Raw genomic sequence first — 24,795 nt, 5'->3', positions numbered from 1 at the left:
CAACACATTAAGTTGCCCCCTTCATACCCCTTCCCTGATACTGGGAAACCCTTAAGTGGCAGGATTATGGCCCTAACATTCTTTGCATTCCCAATGACCTCATGTAATGCTATACACACAATAGCTAATATTTATTGAGCATTTGCTATATGCCAGGCACTGTTCTGCCCACTTAACATATGTTACTACATTTAGTCACTTCAACACTATGAAGTAGGTATTAATTTTATCCTCATTTTACAGATGATAGAATTAAGGCACAGAGATGTTCAGTAACCTGCCAAAGTACAAATCCACATTTGTAAGTAGCAGGGCCAGAATTTGAAGCCAGAGTATGCACTTCTGACCTTGAAGCAACCCTTCCTCCCACTAAGCACACCACAGATGCTTAATCAATTTTTGTTTGTTTGCTTGCTTTATTAGTCCATTTGTGTTGCTAAAACAGAAACACCTCAGAATGGGTAATTTATAAAGAAGAGAGGTTTATTTGGCTTACAATTCTGGGAGAGCTGCATCTGGCACAGGACTCAGGCTGCTTCTACTCATGGTGGAAAGTAGCAGGCAGCTGGCAGGTACAAGCAGATCACATGGTGAGAGGAAGCAAGAAAGAGAGAGAGAGAGGGGAGGTGCCAGGTCTTTTAAACAACCAGCTCTCGCAGGAACTAATAGAGCGAGATCTCAGTCATTAATCCCCCCACCCCCAGGGAGGGCATTAATCCATTCATAAGGGATCTGTGCCCAGGACCCAAACAGCTTCCAGCACTGCCACACTGGGAATCAAATTTCCACATGAGTTTTGGAGGGGACAACACATCCAAACTCCATCACTTGCTCAATCAATTTTTGATATGAGAATTGGTGATTTCAGCAAGGAAGGTCATAGAAATGTGAAAGGCCAATTGTTCAAGTAAAAAGAAGATTATTTTTGAAAATGCAGAGTTCTGCCTTATGTCATATGTTCAGACATTGAGCAATGGCATCTCTGAGCCAGACTGTGTGTGGACACTGCCTCAGCCCAAATGATAGTAGTGACTTCCTACCTGTCCTCCCTGTCTCTAATCTCTCCCACTTTCAAATCATGGTCTCTGCTTTCCAAATTGATGATATTGAGGGTTCTAAAATAAAACAGATCAAAATAATCTAGTAAAATTATTTGTCTCCCTTATTTGTCTCAGAATTAAATCTCACTGAGATAGGGACAGTATCTTATGCATTTTTATATTCTGCTATATTGCTTTTCAAGTAGTAGACTCAATAAATGTTGAAATTAGTTAAACAAGAGCCTTGTCAGGCTTGGCTACTCTTTAGAACACAGAGTAGGATGATCCTGATTGACAGAATATTATGGAAAGAGGACAAGGGTACACATATGCAAAATTATGCATACATATACAGATTTTTCCTTTGATTCTGTATTGTTAGGAATGTGTTCAGCTATAAGTAACAGAAAACTTAACTACCTGGTTCAAACCAATAAAGGGTTTTTTTTTTTCTCACATAACAAGATCAAGGGTAACAGTTGCCAGAATTAGTTCAGTTGCTCAAATATGTACTGAAGACCCAGGTGCTTTCAATTCTTCCCCTTCACCATACTTAATATACTAGCTTTTCCTCTGTGATTTTTATCTTTTGTTTGAACAATGGCTCTGATCATCACAGCCATACTCAGGAGGAAGGGGAAGGGGCAACACCCACTGTCCCTTTTACCAGGAAAGCAGTATTTTACCAGAAGCCCCTATTCCCACCCGAAGTAGGCTTTTATTTACATATCATTGGTCAGCATTTTGTCAAATGGTCACCCATCTAAAAGGAAAGCTGGGGAAGTAAATTAGCTTTTCTGGCCTCTCTGGTGAAAGGAGACAAGAGGAAAGGGGATTGGAAATTGCTGTGGCTCAGCCAACCAACAAAGCCTGCCACAGAATCTTCCCTTCCCATCTTCTTTGCCCTCATGAGAGAATCATCTCCAGGAAATTTGTATAGTGTGTTTTTCCTCCACCTTTAACCAGTCTAGGTATCAAAACTAGTTCCAAGGAAAGGATCTGGAACTTAGAGTAAGTTCTGACTATGACAACTCCAGAATTTACATGTTCCTTTTAAAGGAACCAAAGGCTCAAGCTCTATCAATCTCTCACTGCATGCACTAGTAGCATTTTGGGTGGGATAATTCTTTGTTCTGCATGACTAACTGCTCATGCAGGACATTTATCATCATCCCTGCCCTGATTGACTGTAGTCATCCAAAATTCCTCTCATTTCCTAATGCCTGGTAAAGAACTTCCAGTTGAGAACCACTAAGCTAAGTCTTTGGAGCTCCAGGGTGTAATGTCAGAAAGCAACAGTTAGAGACTGGGTATGAAACTGACTTCAGAAAGAGTGTGGAAAGAAGTTTGACAGATCAACAACACCTTCTCAGAACCCCTGAAAAGATAATGACATCTGAAAACCCTAAATAACTTTTCTTCAGTGTCTGCCATTAGCTCCTAAGAAAGAAGATATCATTTGGGGTCCTTGTCTGATCAACATCACTGCATTACACAGTCCGTCAAAGACCACAAATGGAATGAGAAAAGGGTCAGCGAAGTAGGTTTGCCAACTAATTTAGGGAATGCCAAAGCAGCAAGCCTTTACACACACACACACACACACACACACACACACACACACACACACATGATCATGCAAGATTTTTTTTTTAACTTTTTATTGCAATTGCAATATCATTCACATACCATACAGTTCACCCACTTAAACATGCTATTACAGTGTCTTCTAAATAGATTTTACTTTTGCCTAGGGACTGGAAATTTGGATGAGGGAATGATCTATGAGGGTATTTGCAGCTGAGGCCTTCTCCAGCTTGCTGTGCTCTTCCACCTTTTCTATTTCTGAGTGGATGGAGGGTGAGGGAGAGAGGATTGCCCAGCCATGCAATCAGTACCGTGAACAGAGATGCTTCACCTGCTCCACCACTCTTGTGCTGAGTATATGGGGAATGAGGTGTCACTGAGCAATGATGTAATTGAGCAACAGTTACAAATTGTACTGTCCTGCAAAGAGCTCTAAACCCGCACTGCCTTCCAGGAGCATTTATTTTCATGTCTGCATTAAGTATGTAGGGGTTAAGTCTGATTATCCTCATTTCACTGATAATGAAAATGAAAGGCATTGGTTTTTTATGGCTTAGTCAAAGTCCCACCATTTATCGCTAGGTGAACTGAGCTGAGATTTCCAGTGAGAGTGCTCTGCTTTTATCTCTTAGAAGAATAAACTTTAATGGCAGTTTTCTACAAAGTTGAAGAGCACAAATTACAATTAAATACAATGCCTTTGTACAATATGCTTGATGTGTTCTTTCAAGCTTGATCTTTTGTTACTAACGATGAAGATTTAGCACTTAACATAGCGCTTTTAATCCACAAAGCTCTTTTCAAATGTTAACTAATTAAACATCACAAGTACCCTGGGAATGAGAAACAAAGTTATTATATTAGAATTATATGCTTTCCGTAACATGTGTATTAGATAGTTTATTTTGAGTTCATCAGAATATCAGTGACACAGATGAAGAAAATCTCATTTTCACTAATTGTCTTCTTTACATAATGCAATAGAAAGTGTTATTAAAAGTACTGATTTGGGGCCGGCCCGGTGGCGCACTCGGTAGAGTGCGGCACTTGGGAGTGCGGCAGCGCTCCCGCCGAGGGTTCGGATCCCATGTAGAGACTGGTCTGCTCACTGGTTGAGCGCGGTGCGGGTGCGACACCAAGGGTTGTGATCCCGTTGCCGGTCGCGGTACGGGCGCGACACTGAGGGTTGCAATCCCATTACTGGTCATGAAAAAAGACCAAAAGGAAAAAAAAAAAAAAGTACTGATTTGATATTCTGAAATTTTTATTTAAATGGAATAATATAGGGCTTGATACTTTTAATGTATATTTGGTGTGACATATTGTGATTTGAAAGCATAATAAAGTATTATCATTAATTGAATTAATTTAAATCAACTGTTGTTGAGAGAGGGCAAAAAAAAAATCATCAACAATAAAAATTGCTAACATTTATCAAGCCTCCTCTATGCCAGACATGATTCTAAGTGGTTTACATTTATCAGCTCATTTAATCTTCTCAACAGCCCTATTATGAAGTATAAAATTATCCCCATTTCATAGATGAGGAAACTGAGGGAAGAAAGGTTCAGTACCTTGAACAAGGTTAGACAGCTACTGGGGAGCTTAGGCTCTCTAGTACCAGAGTTCATGTTCTTGAATTCTATAGTATATTCTTAAATTTGCAACTCAGAGTAGATTTTTTAAAAGCATATTGCAAGTTAAAGGCCTATGAGCAGTTATTAGCATACAATCTGTCCAAGCACCTTAAAAGTCTAAACGTATTTAATTGCGAATATAGAAAATGAGCGAAAGCTCTGGCACTATTTCAGATTTGCAGAAAATAATGATAGATTTCATATTTTTCAAGATGATTTTAATGCTCAATAATTATTTTAAATGCACATATTTTAAAAGTATTCTATGACACTAACCACAGTTAAATTTTTGAATTTTTTATTTGTCAATTTGTCTGTTAATAACTTTTAAAACAACTGTTAAACCTAACACTGAGTGGAAAAAAAAATGCCATATGTAAAATGTTTTTTGTAGATATGTAAAGTACCTAAAGATGTGTGTGTGTGTGTGTGTGTGTGTGTGTGTGTGTGTGTGTGTGTGTGTGTGTGATATAACATAAGCTAAGAGCAAGTAGACTAAAACTCTCATGTCAGCTAGAAACCAAATCTAACCACGGTCAATATATACTGTTTCAAATATCATAGTAAATTTGGTGGGTATTCAATAAGCATTCTTCATGCACACAGTATCTGTTGAGCTTCTTCTGTGAATCTTTAGCAAGGAAGAACACATTTTTTTTAAAAAAATTGTCTAGCATCTTACCTATAATTGAGCATATTATTATAAATCTTGATAGAAAAGGAAATGCTCTTTACTATGATTTAATGTTCCAAGATACACGACTTAACATCTAGGTTGAATCAAAGTAAAGTGTCACCCTGAAGTAAGTTGTTTCATTTTACTGTGGATTAGATTTGTACTTTAGTTCAAATAGGGACCTTGAATATCTCTTTCACTAAAATGCAGGAAAAAACCCTAAATTATGAAAGTAAAATTTTATCTCCATCACCACGTTACAATAGTGGCTCCATTGTATTATCCATGTTTAAAAGTCATCTTTGAGAAAGCTACAAATTCTCACCTCCCCGTTGAACCAACTCAGAGCAAATTCCCAGGGCTCTTTTCTACTTCTCTTTTCTTCCTTCTCTTATCACAGTGCTCTATCCCCATCCAGGGCCCCTCAAAAAGTAAGAGGCACAGACCTAAGAAGCCATGCGTGGTCAAAGACATTAGAAAATAATTTAAATTAAAAATTTAAAAAGTAAAAAAAATTAAAAACTCTAGCAATTACATCATGTACTGGGAAGACATAAGCATTATACTATTTTGTTACATTTTCCCCCTGTTAACAATTCCATCACTTCCTCTGTATTCCTGGAGATATAAACGTACTCTCACAACAGTTAAAAAAAAAAAAAATTACGCATGGAGTTTACAAACCAACCATGCCGGTGATGTTTCGAAGCTCCCATTAGATTAATGTCAGCCTATTGCTCTCCACTTTGAATAACTCATTTCCTCTGCTTTGTCAGGAAGACAATTAACTATTTTAAAGATATATATCAATAAAATTTAATAGTGACTAGATAGTGCAAAGAAAATCATTAAGACATCTTGCACTCACCTTCAAGAGTGAAAAGTTTTCCTTTCACTTTCCCTTTGTTTCTTAACTACAGCTTCGGGAATGAGAAACCTTGTACCTAATACATGTGTTATGCAAGGTCAACGGAGATAATGCCACTCACAGGCACTTGCAAATCTTAAACCAAACTCTCCAATTCAAGATCTAGAGCCAACTCATCAATGAAATCTTTTAATTTAGGAGCCAGTCATTTTGATAAAAGCACCAAATTTGGTGATGTTAAAAGAAAGTTACATTAAAAAGAAGGAAATGTGACACAACAGCAGGGCACACTATATTCAAATTTGTCTCACTAGGGAATTAATGTGCTATAATGTTTGATCACAATCTACTTGTTAAGTGAATTTATTGTGTGACAAATGAGGGTAACATAAGTGTCACAAAGACTATCTAGATAGGGAGGGGGCATTTCATGCCTAAGAAGGACATCTTATTTTAATAGCTCCAGGGTAGAAAGGATTATGTTTAGTAATGTTTATTATTTTTTGTTGTAAAAGTAATATTTTCCTATGTGTTTCTAGTTAGTTGAGATTGTACTATCTGTACCCGTAGAATTATATATGTATTATATATGTGAATATGTATGTATGTATAAAGAACTTTTTTTGTCCTGCTTTTTTTTTCTTACATCTAACATTACATTTTCTTAAGAAAGAGTGAAAGTGTAATTAAGGCATCCCTACTCTGCTACACATCCCAAGTCAGAAGGAAGAAAAATGAGTAGTGAAAAATAGGCAGCCAACTAAATGTGCCACAGTGCTAAAGCAGTACTTTTATCCTCCCTACCAAATTCTTATCCCCATCATCAATTGCCTGAGCTTTAGCATAAAATTAAGGGTGTGGCATGTAAGTACATTACTCTCTATGTTTCAGGTGACAGAAAACCCAAGTCAATCTGCCTTAAACAATAAAAGTAATTTATTAGGCTTAAAGAGTTGAATTATTTCAGGTAAAGCTGGATTTAGCAGCTTCACTGATTTTATCAATGAGCCAGCTTGTCTTTATTTTCTACATTTTACCTTCCTTGGTGTTGATTTTGTCCTCCAGCCCCACATATTTGCCCCTAGTGGCCCTACCTGCAGCAGCTGCAAGCCTGGCATCCTATCATGCCAGCTAAGAAAGAAAAACTCCAAAAGTCAGGTGAAAATTTTTGGACCTCCTTAGTGCAGATTGGATCACATGCCTAACTTTGAACCAGTTAAGAGGGCCACAGGGATGGGATATTGGTAAACCAATCAAGGCCCAGTCCAAGACAGAAAGTAGGGTCAATTTCATCTACCAAACCATTGGCTGAGAATGGAAGAAGATAGGATGGGAAATTAATACTGCAAGACAAAATAAAAATAAATAACAAAATAAAATGGTAAAACATGTTCTCTATACCAGTCTATTATTGTTCCACTGTGGTTGGCTCAAATCAGACTTTCCTTAATCCACAGTCTTCACCAAATAAAATGAGAAATGTGAAAAATTTGTAGATGATTTATAGGTGAATAACAAAGATAGCTAAAAGTATTTGCATCCCTTAGCCAAAGGAAGGAAAATCTGTAATCTGATCCAACAGACTCCACGGAAATAGTTGTAAAAAAAATTATGATCTACATTGTGTTCCCATTCATAAGGATAAAGGTGCTGGTCTCCTAGATCTTCCCCCTTAATGAATGTATCTTGCTACTAGGCTCCCTGTCCTATTACAAAGCCAGGCTCCAGTGCTCTATCACCCCATTATGGCTTAGAGTGGCAGAATTAGCCTGGCCTCTTGCCTAAGCATATTGTCATTCACAAGCATAACAACCACAACAAGGGCGAATTTCTATTGAATGCTTACTATCAGCCAGACAGTGTGCTAAGAGCTTTATATGCATGCTTTCATTTAAGTTTCACAGCTCCTTTCGGTGGTAACTATTACTATCTTCATCTTACAGATGAGGAAATGAAGTTGAGTTTCCTCTTCTCCAAAGTCACAACCTCTACATAGTGCACACTTCTTTTTATATGTCCGAAGGAAAAGCAACGCAATGACCTTATATTGAGCCAGTTGCAGGGCTCTTAGATGAGGTAATATGTTTTTAAAAGAAGTAGGAGTGTACTCAGGTAGTCTTTGAGGATAGCTACCATGTCTTATGCTCTCTGAATGTCAATTACAGCTATGCCGGGACTATGACCGTAATTGATACTCATGGACTATGTTAATGGATGGACTAATCTGGTCAAAAATAGTCTTCTAATATTGTTAAAATCTATCTCTCTACTTTATAATAGACACATAGACCCAGCTGAGTTTTAAAGTTTCTTTTAAATGCTAAGTCTATAGATATGGATTCTGCCCTTACAACTAAGCCTTTCTGTATCAGTCACACTCCTGCAGCCAGAAGCTGGCCATTCACTGGCACTCATATTTCTACCAATGCCCCTGGCATGAGGGAGGAGCAACTCCTCAAAGAACATAGGAGTTCTGGTCAGATTGAAATGACTGGTGTCTAATTCAAATGTACTTTAAATCAAATAATCGTAAGGTCTCCTCTAATTGATAGAGAGAGGCTGTTGAAGCTTATGCTGTATTCTTTCCCCTTTCCTAGAAAGCATGGCACTGGCATAAAGAAGCACCTTTATTAGTTCTCTGATAACAGAATATGGGGGTGGGGGTGGAAAGCACGTTTTGGCAATAGAACCAAATGCAATTTTCTATAGATAGCACTGGCTTGCTACTGCCCCAACTTAAACTATGTTCAAAAAATTGCCACCAGGTGAACTTTAAAGCCAGCTTTAGCTTTGTGGGAAATAAAAGAAATCTAATGTACAGCAGATATTCTGTACTGGTTTGCTTTTTGCTTGGGATTTTTTATTAAAGTAATTGTAAATGTAGCTATTATGTGTTGGTCATTCACAGCTCTTATTTTTTTATACCAAAAAATATGCATACATAAGAATGAAGAGGCTTCCTAATAATGAAGAATGCCCTCTAATTGTAATGGATTTTACTTTCAGGTAAATTGATAAAAGCTAATTTTTACAACATGACTTAAAATTATTTTTCTTAATGGTTTTCTTTCCATACAGAATGTGAATTCATAAGTAATAACACTGAAACTGGTTCACAACTAAAAGTACTAAAGGATTCCTTCGCTCTGTATTAAGTGGCTATTATATGTCATACATTGAGCTAAGCACTAGGGACGCCAAAAAAAATAAGATACGTTCTTGCCCTGCATAAGCTCACAGTGTAACAGAGGAAAATTTAAGACACACAGAAAGAGCTATAAACCACCTATGTCCAAACAGTTATGACAGCATGTAAGAACAAACTTTTAATTGTTCCTAGGGATGTCAAAGAAGGCCTTTTCTATGTAGGTCTTAATGGAAAAACAGGAATTTTATAATTGGAGGTCTGAAAAAAGGTATTCCGGAAGAAATGGTAGCATCCACTGTTACAGAACTTTGTGAGTTAACTGGGCCACTGGCAGGAATGCCCAAGTAGCTAACAGGGATGAGATCAGACAGAGTGGGATGGGAATAGGATGTTATGCCGAGAAGTTTGGAAAGAGAACTCTGGAAGCAGGGAAAAGAGTGAGTGCCAAACGGGACAGACTGATAATACCAAGACCTTCCAGCGGTTACAGAGCAGGCTGACAAGGGGTCTAAACTAAGACAAAGGAAGTCTACAGAGATTTCTCAAAATTAGAATGGAGATTAACTAACAGATTGAATGAAGGAGAGAAGAAAGAGGAAGGAAGCAAAATACCTCTTATCTGTCCACTTTAGAAGACTAGTAGGATGGAGCTAGCATTAAAGGTGTTAGAAAAAAATTAGAAGAAACAAACATGGGGGTAGAGGACAGGGTAGAGAGGAGTTAGGAGAAAGAACACGGTTGTGATCACCTATGCTACTAGGCATTAGTTTTGTGTTTTAGTGCAATAGCTACATAAAATAGTTTTACCCATAATATATTATTCTTTGATATATTTTGTTTAATGTCACTTATAAATGTATTCATCATTTCAGTAGATATGTTATTAAATAACAGTATGGACCAATTCATCTATTTCTATACTCCCAACACTATATAAGGAGCATAATATTTTGAGTAGCAGTGTTATATTTAGTATTCTACCTTCATGAGTTGTATATCTACTACAGATGCTTTTTAGAAAAATAATACTAGCTTTAAGTTATGTGACTGCACCATATTTTAAGAAAAAATTTTTTCTGCCCTCAACTAGTGATCTCTTTATTAAAAGTGAGAACTAATACAGTTCATATATCCTAACCTCCATTTTTCATGGGAAGATGTTTTCATCTGTAGGAGTATAACAAATGTTAAGCCTTTTTAAATGGTGTCTTTTGATTTAATTTGTGAAATTCGAGAACTGCAGATTCTGTTGGGTTGGCATTAAATTGTATTCACTAGAAAAATAATCGCTACTAGTTGTTGAATATATGTAGCATCTTTCAACGTTGTTCTAAGAAACTTGCTTACTACTGTATTACTACTTTCACAGTGATCTTAGATAAGGTATTAAAACATATTATATGAGAGATAGTTGAGATTTTTTTCTCACCCAATGTCAGGGTGGGGAGTGGGGTGTCTAGTCTTATTTAACACTGAGTCTTTTACATTTACTTTTCTTTACGCATTCAAAAGTTGTTAAAGTTTCTTATATAAAAATATGATTGATTGTTACAGTGACAGTAATTGCATTTTAGCAAAAGTAACCATTATAGTAATTTTCTTCAGGGAAGGGAAATCTAACTAACTGAAGTAGCTAGTTACTTCCTCACACATTAACTCTGAAAATTTTAACATAAAAATATATCACAAGGGAAGTACAGGTTGAAGAACATAAAATGGCTTGCCATATTTATAAAACTACTTCCATTCGGTGGTTCAAATTTTATGTAGCTGTTCATCACAAATTAAGCGAAACAAAATAGAAGAAAAATTAAAATTTCTGTACTAGTGGTTCAATTAAACTAAGTCCTCAATTGATGTCTTTTAAAAATTACTCTCAGATATCTTTTTACATTTCTAAACTACAGAAGGTAATGATTTTTTTAAACCAAGATTTATTCATATTGTGCCCTTAGAAGATTGAATCAAATGAATACATGAAGAATTATGATTTCAAAGAAAAAAGAACAATTACATATGTGCATAGACAGTACAAGCAATAACTTGTACATGTTAAATCATAAATGAAACAGCATTAGCATTTAATTTCATGTATTCCGCCGCACACCTGAATACTAATTAACAACTAAAATAAGAAGAGCGTGGTACTGCATGTATTGGTAAAATCTCAGTTCAGTATTCTTCAGACACCACCGATTCAACATGAATTGCATACTGGGAAAGGCTAGTTAATCATTTTTACAGTTTCCTTTCCAGTATTTTTTTCTTATTATTGAAAACAATAAACCAATTTCAAAATCAATCAAAAGGAACTGAAATGTTGGCTAAATCTGGAATTGCATTTTTAAATATTTATTGTTAACAATGTATAGACAGTAACTGTCATGAGAAGTATAAAGCAGAAGGCTCAAATTCAGTATGCAAATACATGAACAGTAATTCAAGATAACCTAAATCAATTGAGTCAACTCAAATTTTTCATTTTTACTGGGGCACAGAGAACACTGGTACTTTATTTCTGCCCCTCCTTAACCCTGGTTTTGAAATGGCCCCCAGAACCACATAAGAAAGATTTATTTTGAAGGCTGAGACAGAGGAAAAGGAGTCTAAGCTTCATGATTTCCCCCTGGCAGCCTCTATTCATCTCTCTCCATCTCCATTCCTTTGCTAGCCTCTGTAGTTAAATTGGCCCTTGCTTTACCATTTGATTCATTTTTGGAGTTACTCTTATAGAAGAGAATTCCATTCACAAAACCATATTTCTTTGAATTAATACCTTTATTTTTCTATTTCCCATAGATTATAAATCCTCTCCCATTTGTTTGTACCGTTCTACCCATCCATTGCACCTATAACACAAACTACTTTTTTATTATATATGGCAGATAGTGCAGGGGGAAATTGCACATGTGTGTGGATAGGTCTGTCCATTTGCTTTTGAGTTATATTCTAAGGATTTGGTATAAAGTTGGCCCATAGGAGTCTTTTTGCAAAGTCCTATTTGCTCGAAGCCTGGCTAGTATCTCACTTATTTATTAACAGAACACAAAGGTAAAAGGTACTTACAAAATAATTACACTAGCAGACATTAAAATAAAATGTTTCAAAGAAAGAGAAGGACCTAATAAATATTTTCCAAGAAAATCATAAGAACAGTATCAGTTAGGATGCTTCTGTTACAAACAACAGAACACAAAGGTAAAACCCAGCTCAAACTTGCATAGACAATAAAGAGAACTTACAGCTCATGTGACTAAGAGTCCAGAGGATGGGAGAGACTCAGGTGCAAATGGTCAGAGTTCAGGTCCATTTGACTGCAGTTGTTGCAGTTCTTCCATTCTTTGATTGTTGGCTCTGCCCTAAGGCTAGCTTCTTTCAAGGTTGCGAAATTTCAGATAGCATCCACCAGGGCCGTGTCCTTTCTCACTCACATTTCCTAGGAGAGGGCATTTTTACCCCCAGCCAAAGAATGAAAGTCCTGAGCTTAATTCTGATTGGCCCAATTTGGGTCACTCTTGAGTCATTTGTAGAGGCAAGAAGGAAAGATGTATTGGTTTAAACCAGGGCACATGCCTGGTACACTCTGATACAACTCCATAGGTGTTTAAAATATTGAAATGTTTCTAACCAGAGGATAAGTAGTCAACTCTCTGGCACACACACACACCCACAGCCAACATACATACAGTCAGGGTTCTTCACTGCAGCAGCAATCCAGCCTAGAATCCCCCTGACTTCTCCACTATCCAGCAACTAAAAAGTTAACATCTGCAAAGCAAGAATCTTTTTGGTCTCTGCTCCAGGGGTCATGTACTGGTTGTTAAACATTTTGAATATCATTCCAAACTGCAGCTCAGGGCAGGATCAATCACACTGTATTAGTTCCCTTGGGCTGCCATAATGAAGTACCACAAACTGGGGAGCTTAAAACAGAAATTTATTCTCTCATCATTCTGGAGGCTAGCAATTGCAATATCTAGGCGCTGGCTGGATCATGCCCCCTCTGAAGACCCTAAAGAAGAATCTTCCTTGCTTCTTCTAGTTTCTGGTTGCTGCTGACAATCTTTGACATTCCTTGGTTTGTGGCAGCATAACTCCAAACTCTGCCTCTGTCTTCACATATGCTGCCTTCCTTCTGTGTCTGCGCCTAAATGTCCCTCTTCTTTTAAGGACACCAGTCACTGGATTAGGGCCCCCTCTAATCCAGTGGATCTCATCTTAACTCGATTATATCTGCAAAGAACCTATTTCCAAACAAGGTCACATTCACAGGTTCTGATTGGACATAATTGGGGGTAGGGAAGAAGAGACCCAGTACACCCACCCAAGTGGAATGGCTGCTATGCAATGAGAAAATAGCAAAGTGACATTGGGAGAGGTACCACAATGTACTCCAGGAATGTTTTAGATACCGGACCCTCTGGATCTTAGCTTTTTTCATTTACCTAGTTATAGTCAACAGCTTTATAGTTGAAATGGTGTTTCGGATTTTATTTGCATCTTTTCAGCTGGATCCCATACTGCCTCATCTCATTTTTAACTCTAATACCTAAATCCACAGACTTCAATAAGTAGTTTGGGGAAGGGGTCTTAAATCCACATTCCAGTCCAAGCATTATCAATAAAGTGAAAGAGCAATATATCCCACCTATGTAAGTACCATTGTTTTTTAAGAGTATGTAGCTGTGATTAATTAAATAAAAATTCACTTAAAATTTTCCTGCTTTCATAATGCCTCTTTATAATTATGTATTTTTTCTGTCAACAAATAATAAAGTACAATTGTAATTTAGCACACTGGCCTCTATTAGAAGGCCATGAATAATTTGGGATACTATTCGGGCAGCCGTCATGAAGGCCAAAATAACAATGATTCAAACAAATAAACATTGCTTTCTATCTTATGTAAGAGCTGGAGCATAAGCAGCCCAGCCAGGGGTCATTTTGTAGGGACCTAGGCACTTTCGACTTTGTTTTCTACCATTCTCAAGACATGGTTTCTATCCCAGGGTCTAAGATGGGCTTTTGCAGCTCTCACCAGTGTGGTTATATTCTGCTCACATACCATTGACCAGATCCTCAAATATTTGTCCAAACAGAGCAGCAAGAGTAGCTGGGAAATGTATTCTTTATCTGGGCAGCCATGTGCTCAGCTAATTGTTAGAGGTCCTATTACTGAACAATGAAGGGTAGGACCAACACAGAGCAGGACAATTAGCGGTCCTTGACAAAAGCTACACGCACTTTATGAGAAAGTAGTGGGCATTTGCAAATTATTTGCATATCCCTAATTGATTATAAGGTTTGCTTTTTAGATAATTTTAAAGATAACATTTTACATTCTTAATATTGTAATTTTGTAATTTGTTTTCTCTAGTCTCTATCTCATCTTATAGTTGGCCTAAATATGCTCACTAGATGTCTATGCTGAGAAAGATTTGGAGTCAGAAAGACAATGGTTGCAAATATTGAGGTCAGCAAGAAACTTTAACAGCAAGTGGAGGGGAAAAACTATAATTTGGAGAGTGATTATTTTGCAAGAATGAGATTTTTAACTCCCTATCTTTGGTGGCAAGTTATCCGATTACAACAAATAGAAAAGTAAAACTAGGGTCTCAATATTGCTAATACTTAGAAACTATCTGCATAGTGCCACAGCAAAGTGACTGGATAGCTTGACTGGTATCCTGCTCAAGAGCAGTTTCTTCTCAAATGGGAAGAGGCATATCAAGGTCTTTATAAATAGTGAACAATAAATTTGGGCAGAACTTGCTGCCAAAACAAACCAAAACAAACAAATAAATTAAAACAATACTGCCAAGAAAAAAAAAGGAAAAATGAAGGTGAAAGATTTTTTTAAAAAAATAATAAACATCAGAGGATTGGGATTATGGTATTCAATTTATGATCATTCAAATTTCTTTTTCTTTTATTTATTTATTTAATAATGTTATTTTTTTACCTTTTAAGATGTTGCAGAACAGTTGGGGGAGAAGGGGAGGAGTAAGAAGTGGGGGATAGGGTGGAAGGAAGAGGAAGAGGGGCATAATCGAAGCCCGTGGCACCCCCTTCAATTCTGCAGGAGAGCCCAGGGGGCTTCTGGCAGTGATTGAGTCATGGCTGAGCTGGATGCGGACTTGGGGGGGCATGGATGAGGCCCTCAGCTCCCTACCACCCCAGCTCAGGGCTCAGTGGGCTTCTGGCAGTGGCTCAGTCATCACTGGGCTGGATGTGAGGTCAAAGGGCCTGGCTGAGGCCCTGGGCCACCCCCACCCTGGCTCAGGAGCCTATTCAAACTTCTTACTGGTGATGAAATTCTCATAATCCTCTGACTTTTCACAGAACCTTATTATAAAGTTTCCTATGGAGAATAGTCTCAGTGTGCCCCTCAGATCCACTATCAATCCTTGCACCCACTCTGTGCTCCAAGAGGCTGCTCTGCACAGGCCGCACCACAAGGCTTGCTTGCCCTCTGGGTTGCTGCTGGATCCCGCCAATGAGAGCCACCAACAGGACACAGACAATGGCTTAAACCTGCCCACACCTTTGTAAATAATTTCGTCATAGAATTTTCCTTCATTGTCCCTTCTGAGTGAGCCATCCGTTTCCTACAAGGATCCTGAGTGACACGATAAGGAAGAAATCAACTCACCAAAAAACCAGTCCTGCTAGTCCAGTGGCTAATAGGACATTCTCAATTTTTTTATTAGCATATTCATTGTTACAAATCATAGTTATTCTTTATGCCTTTTATCCAATCGCTCCCCTTCCCCCTCCGCCCCCTCTAATAACCATAGATTTGTTCTCTCCATCTGATAGATTAACTGTTCCTCTGCTGGTTTGTTGCCTAGATGATCTGTCCAGTACTGAGACAGGTGTGATCAAGTCCTCCCCTATTATCACAAATCAGATGCTCCTTCTATTATTCTGAAGTGTGCTTTGTGAAGAAAGAAGAACTCTTTTTTTTTTTTTTTTTAAATCTCTGCTGGTGCCTCTCCTTGTGTCAATGCAGTTGAGGTTTGGTATGCCATCCGCACAGTGGCTGTGACTGCTGCTATAGAGACTAGTCACTTTGGTGGCAGCCCTGGCAATTGCAGTGGCTATGGTAGGCTACCTGTGTGAAAATGGTGTTTGGGGTGTGCTCTTTACCTGGTTGCAGCTGATTCGTCTTCCCCCAGCTCCATACCTCAGGACCCCACTGGGAGGGTGGCGGAAGCTTGCCTAGTTGTGGCTGGGTTCAGCTTCCCCTGGCTCCATGCCTCATTCTAAAATGTTGTTGCAGAGCAGTTGTGGGGGAGAAGGAGAAGGGAAGGGGGAGGGAAAATAGGATGGGAAGACGGGGAAGGAGGGAGGGTGTAATCGAGGCCCATGGCCTCTCCTCATTTTGGCAGGGAGACCAGCTGGATGAAGATGTCACAGGGGTGTGGCTGAAGCCCTCAGCCCCCCACTGCCCTGGTTCAGGAGCCTGGGGTGCTTCCTGTGGCCGCTCGGTGGTCATCTCTGGGCTGGTTGCAGATGTCGGGCAAGTGTGGCTGAGGCCTTCAGCCCTCCCCGCTTCCTGTCCTTGGGCCCAGGGTCTTCTGTTCCTTCTAGGTTTTATAGGTGTTCTTTGGTGGTGTTAGACCTTTACTAGTTAATATCAAACTTTTGTCTCTGATCTGTGGGTATTTTGTTTTTTCTTTCAGTTCTGTGTTGGATTATTCACTGTTCCCACCACTTAAACTCTTTACTGGAACTAATTTGTTGTCTTTTGCTTACGTCTAAAATGGAGGAATTTCCTGTGGGGACCAGCACTCGAGCCCTGTAATTGAACTAAACTAAATTGCTTCATTGCTGATTCCCTGACTTTTTGTGCAGCTCAGGTTTTAATGGTTGACCTTGTATATACTTCTTGGTCTTGTGAGGTCTGGTACACCTGAGTTGTGTGGAAACTCTTGTCTGGGCCTGAGACTTTTCAGCAAACTGTACCCCCTGCAGATCTATATTCCTGACCAGTCTCCACTGAGTGGTCCTGTGCTGACTGGGGGGCAGATCAGCTGTGTATTCTGTGTCCCAGTGTTCCCCCAATGGGCCTGTCCCTCCCACCTCCCACACTCCAAACACTTCCATGGGACAGGAGTGTGCTGGTCCCTTGCGATGACTCACCAGCCTCTGAGTGGCTCCTTTTTTCTGTTGTCTTTGGCTCCTCAGTCCTATGTGGGTCCAGAGGAACACTGTCAGTGGTCTTGCTGGCCCGGGGCCCACCAAGGCCCTCTTCTCCCCTGCTGCCTCCAAGCAACTCATATGAAGGGCACAGCTTTTGCCAGCTCTTGCTCCATGTGCTCCACCAGCTCCAGCCTAGAAGCGACCAGGGCTCGAAATGGTGGGAGCAGTTCTTTCTTTCTCTCACTGTGGCTTCTACTGCCTTCATGAACTCCACAGGTCTCTTCTCTTCCTCTGAGCTCTAGCGGTCCGAGCGTGGCAGTCATTGCTTTTTAATAGTTGTAAATTGGTTGATTTGTGGAAGAGATTGACACTGGATACCATCTATTCTGCCATCTTGACTGGAAACTGTTGACATTCTCAATTTTGAAATTCTCTCTTTTGTACCAATTCATGTTTTCTTCCTCCTTAATTCAGATCAATGCTCATCTCCTTCAAAAGCCACTTCTAAATCAGCCACATGGGTCTACTTACTAAAAACAATGGACATCACTTCCCATCTCTGTCCATTACCCCACTTTTCTGCTTTTGATGTATTTACAAGCCATTTCTAGATTTACTGATGCTTGTTCTAGGCTGCTATTTTTTTTTTTTTAGTGTCTCCAATATGGAGATGATTTTTTATCTACTTTCTATAGAAATTCTGCAAACGTTTCTAGAGTTCTATGTTTCTTAAGCAATAGATATACAATCCTTGTTAATTATTTCACTCTTATAGAGAAGTGAGGAGACTATAGATACATTTCTCCAAAATGTCTTCCCAAACTACGCCTTCACTGTAAGCAATGTATTTGCAAATCAAATAATTTCTGTTTACTCCAGCTCTTCTCAATGCTAGTGGGCCCCAGGACTTAGTCTTTTGTCTACCTATACTCTTCCCTGGTAGTCCTCATCCACTTCTAGGTCTAACAGGCATTTTAATCAAACTTAACAGATCTAAGTCCAAACTTCTGATCACTCCCACTCCAAATATGTTAATGTTCCAGTCTTCCTCTTTCGTTTCTTAGGCCAAAAACTTAGGAATCATCCTTTACTTGCCTTTTTTTTCCAACCTACAAAAATCCTTCAGCCCTACATGAAAAATATACCTAGATTCCAACCATTTCTCACTGCTTCCTCTGCTACCTACCTCTCTGGTCTGAGGCACCCATCGCTTGTGGGGATCACTCCACTGACTCCTCACTGGTCTCCCCTGCCTCTGTCCTGGTCCTTCTAATAGTCTGTTCTCAGCAGAGCAGCTAGACTGCTTTCTTTTAAAACCATAGTCAGATCATGTCATTCCTCTGTTCAAACCTCTCCAATGGCTCCACTGTCACTCAGAGTAACACCCAGAGTCCATACATTGCCTACAAGGTCCTACATGATGTGACCTCTGCTCTCAGTCTGGCTGCATACCCTACTCCACTTCACACAAACCAGCCTCTGCTTTAGGATAATGTACCTGCAGCTCCCTCTTCCCCTGGGTATCCAAAGCTCATTCCTTCAATTCCTTCAAGACTCAGGTCAAATGTTACCTGCTCCTAGCACAACTCACTCTCCTAGAGCAGTGATCATCATTTGACATATTACACATTTCGCATGCTTATTTTGTTTATTGTTTGTCTTCTCCACAAGAATACAAATGTTGTATAAATGTAATATTTGTTAAATATTCTGTTTTATTCACTACATGTTCCCATCTCTTAAGCCTGTGCCTGGCATAAGGAAGGTGCACAACAAATATTTGATGAATGAATGAAAGTATATATTTTTTACTTTTTAAACATAAGTCCTTTCACAAAAATAAATAGGCATTCAAATATCTCAAATAAATTTGAAAGAAACTCATATGTATGGGGTGATCACTATGTGTTAGTCTCTGGGTAGCACTTTACAGGTACAATCTCAGGGAATGTTCATAACAGATCCCATGTGGTTGGTCTTATTAGATCCAACTTACAGATGAGATTTTATATAACTAGTTTAAGAAGTGAAAAATTCAGTACATGGGGATTATGGGTTCAAACCCTGAAATGTCTGGCTCTAGAGTCTGTTCTTTTTCTAATGTGACTAAATCATGCTTCTTTGAACTAAAAACAGAAACAAAAACCTAACTTAAAAAATACCACCAAACAAAAATAATAAAAAAGATGAAATCAAACCTTTGTTTAAAAGAGTACAGCTAAATGCCTGACTATGATTCCAAGTGTGTGAAAATTAGAAATTCTAGCTTTTCGAAGAAAAAACACTGAGTAGGCCAAGCAAAAGGCTGAGTGCAGATTAGAAAGGCAGACCTACACACTCAAGAGATTATGGCTAGAGAAACTGCTCTGAAAACTCCTTCTCTTCCTTTTTGCGGCCACCACCAAATCAGCAACAACCAAAACAAAGTCCAACCTTTTTGTGACTTCCGACTGGAGCAAGAATCATCAAAGGCATTTCAATGCACCTTCTCACATTCAAAGGAAGATTATGTCCTCCCTCTTTTCCAAAGAGCTGAGACAAAAATGCAATGTCCGATCTATGTCCATCCAAAAGGATGATGAAGTTCAGATTGTGTGAGGACTGTACAAAAGCCAGCAAACTGGCAAAACAGTCCAGGTCTACAGGAAGAAATATGTCATCTACATTGAACGGGTGCAGCAGGAGAAAGCTAATGGCACAACTGTCCATTTGGGCATTTGTCCCATCAGGGTGGTTATTACTGTGCTGATACTGGACAAAGACCATAAAAAAAACCCTTGAACATAAAGCCAAATCTCACCAAGTAGGAAAGGAAAAGAAGAAATATAAGGAAGAAATGATTCAGAAGATTCATGGAGTAATCTTATATACAATTTTTATTAAAAACTGCTAAATAAACAAAAAAAAAATCCTCAGCCCTATCCCTGTGGTCTACCTGCTGCCCCACACTCCCACCATCCAAAAGGTGGGAAATTGTTTCAAGTTCTTGTTCATTGATTTGATATTGCTATAGTTTGAATGTTCACATGTTGGAAACTTAATCCCCAGTGCAACAGTGTTGACAGGTAGAACCTTTAAGAAGTAGTTAGGTCATAAGGGCTCTGTTCCTATGAATGGATATGCCATTATTGCAGGAGTAGGTTAGTTATTGAGGGAGTGGGCTTCTAATAAAAAGTTAAGTTCAGATTGATTTCCTCTCTCTGTCTTGTGCACTCACTTGCCCTTCAGCCTTCTGCCATGGAATGATGCAACAAGAAGGCCCTCACCAGATGCAGGCACCTTAATATTGGACTTCCCAGCCTCTACACTATGATAAATAAATTTATTTTCTTTATAAATAACCCAGTGTCAAGTATTCTGTTATAACAGCAGAAATAGGACTAAAACAGATATCAACTGACAGCAGAAGACTGACGTAGTCAAAGACTTCCAGGAATAAAATTAGGGCCCTCTTTATTAAAGAGTTCTTCTGTCTTTGTCAACTATAAAACAGTAGAAAGGGTCTTCCTTTGCCCTTCTGCAGGCTATGTGAAAAAAACCTGTGCTTGGCTCTACTTCCGTTCTTCTCCAAGTCTTCTTTCATTTGAAAGATGCACTATATTTGAAAACTACTATGTTTTTAAAATAGTCCAAAAAAGAAAAAAAAAGAGGGTAAAAGTAATAGCACACTTCAGATACAAGGAAATGTTTTTGGGAAACATTTGCAAGCAGGTACCTGAAACTTTAAAACCACATCAATAAAAGAAGAGATTATATGAATGACTTTTGAATATTGAAACTTCAAGTATGTTGGCAAAGAAGAAGGCCTATAAAATAAGACAACACCCTTTCTAACATCCCCTAAGGTCTCTATTCCATAAACAGAGACTCTAAAAGAACATTTATGTAAGTAATTCCCTTTGGAGCCAACAGAAGTCTTCCATTGATGAGAGTATCCAATTGCCAGCATCTCTCAGATAACACAGAAAATAATAAGTACCTTAAGATTTCAATTCTTCGTGTTATTTGATCTGAAGATTTATTGGTTTTATTTCAGAAGTAATGTCTCAGAGAAAACTAAAATTTATATAAAACCTTGTGATTTTAAAAGCATTTTAAATCTTGGTTTTCTTTAGAGAATTTTGTGGAGACAAGTAAAATATTGAAATTTAACCATACCTGAAACAAGGCAATAAAGTTGAATTTACTAGAGCAAAATCAGGACTTCAGTGCCAATAGGTACAAATTTACATATACACTAATTTTGGTTTCTGTACCATACATCATTTATATTTATTGACACAAGTGCTCAATATGTGTGTTTATATTTTTTTCTAACAGTTAGAAACATGGCATAACCTGTGATGTACCTCAAATGAAAAGATTCTTTAACACACCAAATTTCATGCTGTAATGGCTAGCTCACTACTAAGACTTGGATGACAGCTGCAGCTCTCTGCAAACTAGCACTAAAAGGTGCTAATATCCTAGGAAGCATTTAAAGAATATCATTTGTCCCCATTTAATTTAAGGTAGAGCACCGTATAGAAAAGAAGCTGGCAGAAATTCAGTAAGTCTGTGTCTCCTAGCAAAAGACAGGTTGACGACTCCTCCAAAAGATAGCAAGATATTACTCAGAAGTCAAACATCTGCTTCTCCATTTGCTAAGAAAAATTATATTCTGTCATCAAATCCAATATTTGTTATTTTAAAAAATTACATGCCCATCACTAAGCGGCTAAGTTCACCTACATATTTGAACTACCATATCAAACAAACAAACAAAAAAAAAAAAACAGGCTTAGTCACAAAGTCAATGAAAGTCAAACAAAAGGCCAAACTAAACAGATGAGACAACATGCCCTGAAGATCAAGAAAAGAGATCACTGTTAGATGAGGAGGGTTTAGAAACTTCAGCAAGGAGTATTTGCCATGCCCATCACAAACACAAAGCAACTCACTTAAGCTACTTAAACACAATCATAATGCGAGACTGATGAATAGTTGGTTGCACACACTGGAGTTTTTCTCTACCATGTTGTACTAAAGTTGAACTCTATTGAGCCTTACATGAATATACCATAGTTTTGTTTTGTTTCGTTTTGAAATTGTTGGTAATAACAGTGGTAGTAAAAATAGAGAGCTTTGTATTAATTATTTCTTAAAGTAAAGAGAGGTGCTATATAACCGTAAGATGTGATAACAAGTATGTTGAGTGAGATTAAGATAAAAATATATTATTTCTATTTAAATACAATTTTCATCCTGGTATATCCCTCCTAAAATGATTCTACATCTTTTGAACACTGGGCATCACCAAAGATCTCGTATACAACCATATTTTCCCTTCCCGAGATTTCTCAGACAGTAACTCCATTCACTAAATTTTGTAAAGCACAATCTTTTCTCCCCACGGCATCCATTAAGATTTTTCCTTCCAGGCATTATAATTATATGCGCTAATCACTCCCCCCTTCCCTTATCTGTGGTTGTGCTTTCCGTGGTTTCAATTACCCACAGTCAACTGCAATCCAAAAATATTAAGGTATTTTGAGAGAGAGAGAGAGAGAGAGACCACATTCACATAACTTTTATTACAATGTATTGTAATAATTGTTCTACTTTATTATTAGTTGCTGTTAATCTCGTACTGTGCCTAATTTATACATTAAACTTTATCTTAGGTATGTACATTCAGGAAAAAAAACACAGTATGTATAGGGTTCAGTACTATCTTTGGTCTCAGGCATTTGCTGGGAGTCTTGGAACATAGCACCTGTGGATAATAAGGGACTATTGTACCTGGAAAACTCAAGAGACTCTACTGAAAACAATTTAGCAAAGTAGTGGGGCACAAAATTAACATAGATAAGTCGATCAATAAACAGTATTGATATATAATGGAAGAATGCACCCATGTGAATAGAAAAAAGGATAAAATATGCACGAATAAACTTCATAAGAAATGTTAAAACATTACTAGAGGACATACAAGGAATTTTGAGCAAAGGGAAGAGTTACCTAGTTGGTAGAATTAACATAAAAAAGAAGTCAGTTTTTTCCGAGCTAATTTGTCATTTCAACGTTAGCCCAATAGGAAAAATATTGACAGTGGGTTGTTTGAAAGTAGGCAAACTGATCAGAAAGCTTATATGAAAAAATAATTAACCAAAAACTCTGGAGAAAAAGATAAATGAGGAGCAATCAGCACTATCAGATATTAAAACATATTATCAGAGCCTGAATACTTAAAACAGTGTGGTATTGGTTCACCAATAAACCAACTGACCAATAGAACATTATTGAAAGTCTGGAAAGAGTTCCAAAAGCATACTGTAATTCACCATATGATAAAGATAGCATTTCAGATCAGTGGGGGAAGGATAACACTGCAATAAATGGTGATAGAGTATCCGAGGGAAAAGTTTTTTTTCTATTTAAATGAATACTTTATTTTATTATATATTTGTATTGTTTGTGGTTTGACTTTTGTATATTCATCTTGTGCCCTACAACTTTGCTAAATAGTTTTTTAGTTGAATATCTTTAGTTTTCCAGGTATATAATTATAATATCTAGCAGGAAGAATTCTAATAGATGCTGTAAAGGAGAATACTTTAATAAAAGCAGAATATGGCCGGCCCAGTGGCACACTGGAGAGTGCGCCGCTTGGGAGCACGGCGGCGCTCCGGCCGAGAGTTCGGATCCCATGTGGAGACCAGTTCCCGCTCACTGGCTGAGCGTGGTGCGGGCGCAACACCGAAGGTTGTGATCCCGTTGCCGGTCCCCGGTACGGGCGCGACACCGAGGGTTGCGATCCCGTTACCGGTCAGTAAAAAAGACAAAAAGGAAAAAAAATAAAAATAAAAAAATAAAAGCAGAATAAATTTCAAATGAATCCAAGATTTACATATAAAATACCTAGTATACACAAATATTGCAGGAAAGCACATGAATTTTCCTTTAACATTGCAGTGAAAAGACCTTTATATTTACAACTCAAAATTCAGAATCCATAAAATGAAAAAAATAATAAATTTAACAACATAAAATAACTACAAAGTCAAAAGATAAGTGACAAACTGAAAAACTCATATTATAGACAAATACTAATCTCCCTAATATATGAAGAGCTACTAAAAACCAATAAAAGACCACATAATAGAAAAATGAGCAAAAATATATACATTCAAGTCACAGAAAGAAAATCCAAATGGCATATAAACATAAATAGATGATCAAGTTCACTTAAAATAAGAGGAATGCATGTCAAAACTACACCAAGAAACCATTTTTCAGATTGGTAATGGTCTAAAAACTTGATTACACATTTTATTGCTTGTAGGCAAACAGGCCCTCTCCTACATTAAGGGAGAGTCGAAATTAGTTCTACTCTGATGGAAGGAAATTTTGCAACATTTATCAAAACAAAAGTGCACGTACCCATTGGCTCACAACTGCACTTCTAAGAATTTATACTATAAACACACCTGCTGCTATGGTTTGAAGTTCCCCTCCAAAACTCATGTTGAAATTTAATTACCATTCTAACAGTGTTAAGAGGCGGAATCTTTAAGAGGTAAATAGGTCAGGAGGGCTCTGTCCTCATGAATGGATTAATGCTGTTATCACAGGAGTGGCTTAGTTATTGTGGGAGTGGGTCCCTGACAAAAGATGAGTTTGCCCCAGTTTCCTCTCTCTGTCTCTTGTTCTCG

At 38.1% G+C, this 24,795-nt stretch overlaps 1 protein-coding gene across 1 annotated transcript in view; it reads left to right on the top strand.

The window, feature by feature from the left end:
• Window positions 1-24,795, top strand: part of LOC103592002 (serine/arginine repetitive matrix protein 1-like) — an 86,968-nt gene that overhangs the window by 24,927 nt on the left and 37,246 nt on the right. Inside the window, 2 exon segments of the mRNA XM_008574587.1 lie at window positions 19,512-19,867; window positions 19,869-19,958. Coding sequence (XP_008572809.1) covers window positions 19,512-19,867; window positions 19,869-19,958 — 446 coding nt within the window.

The sequence above is a fragment of the Galeopterus variegatus genome, unplaced genomic scaffold (genome assembly GCF_000696425.1).
Source record: "Galeopterus variegatus unplaced genomic scaffold, G_variegatus-3.0.2 Scaffold1067, whole genome shotgun sequence".
NCBI classification, from domain to species: domain Eukaryota; kingdom Metazoa; phylum Chordata; class Mammalia; order Dermoptera; family Cynocephalidae; genus Galeopterus; species Galeopterus variegatus.
This window is presented reverse-complemented; position numbering and strand designations above follow the sequence as displayed.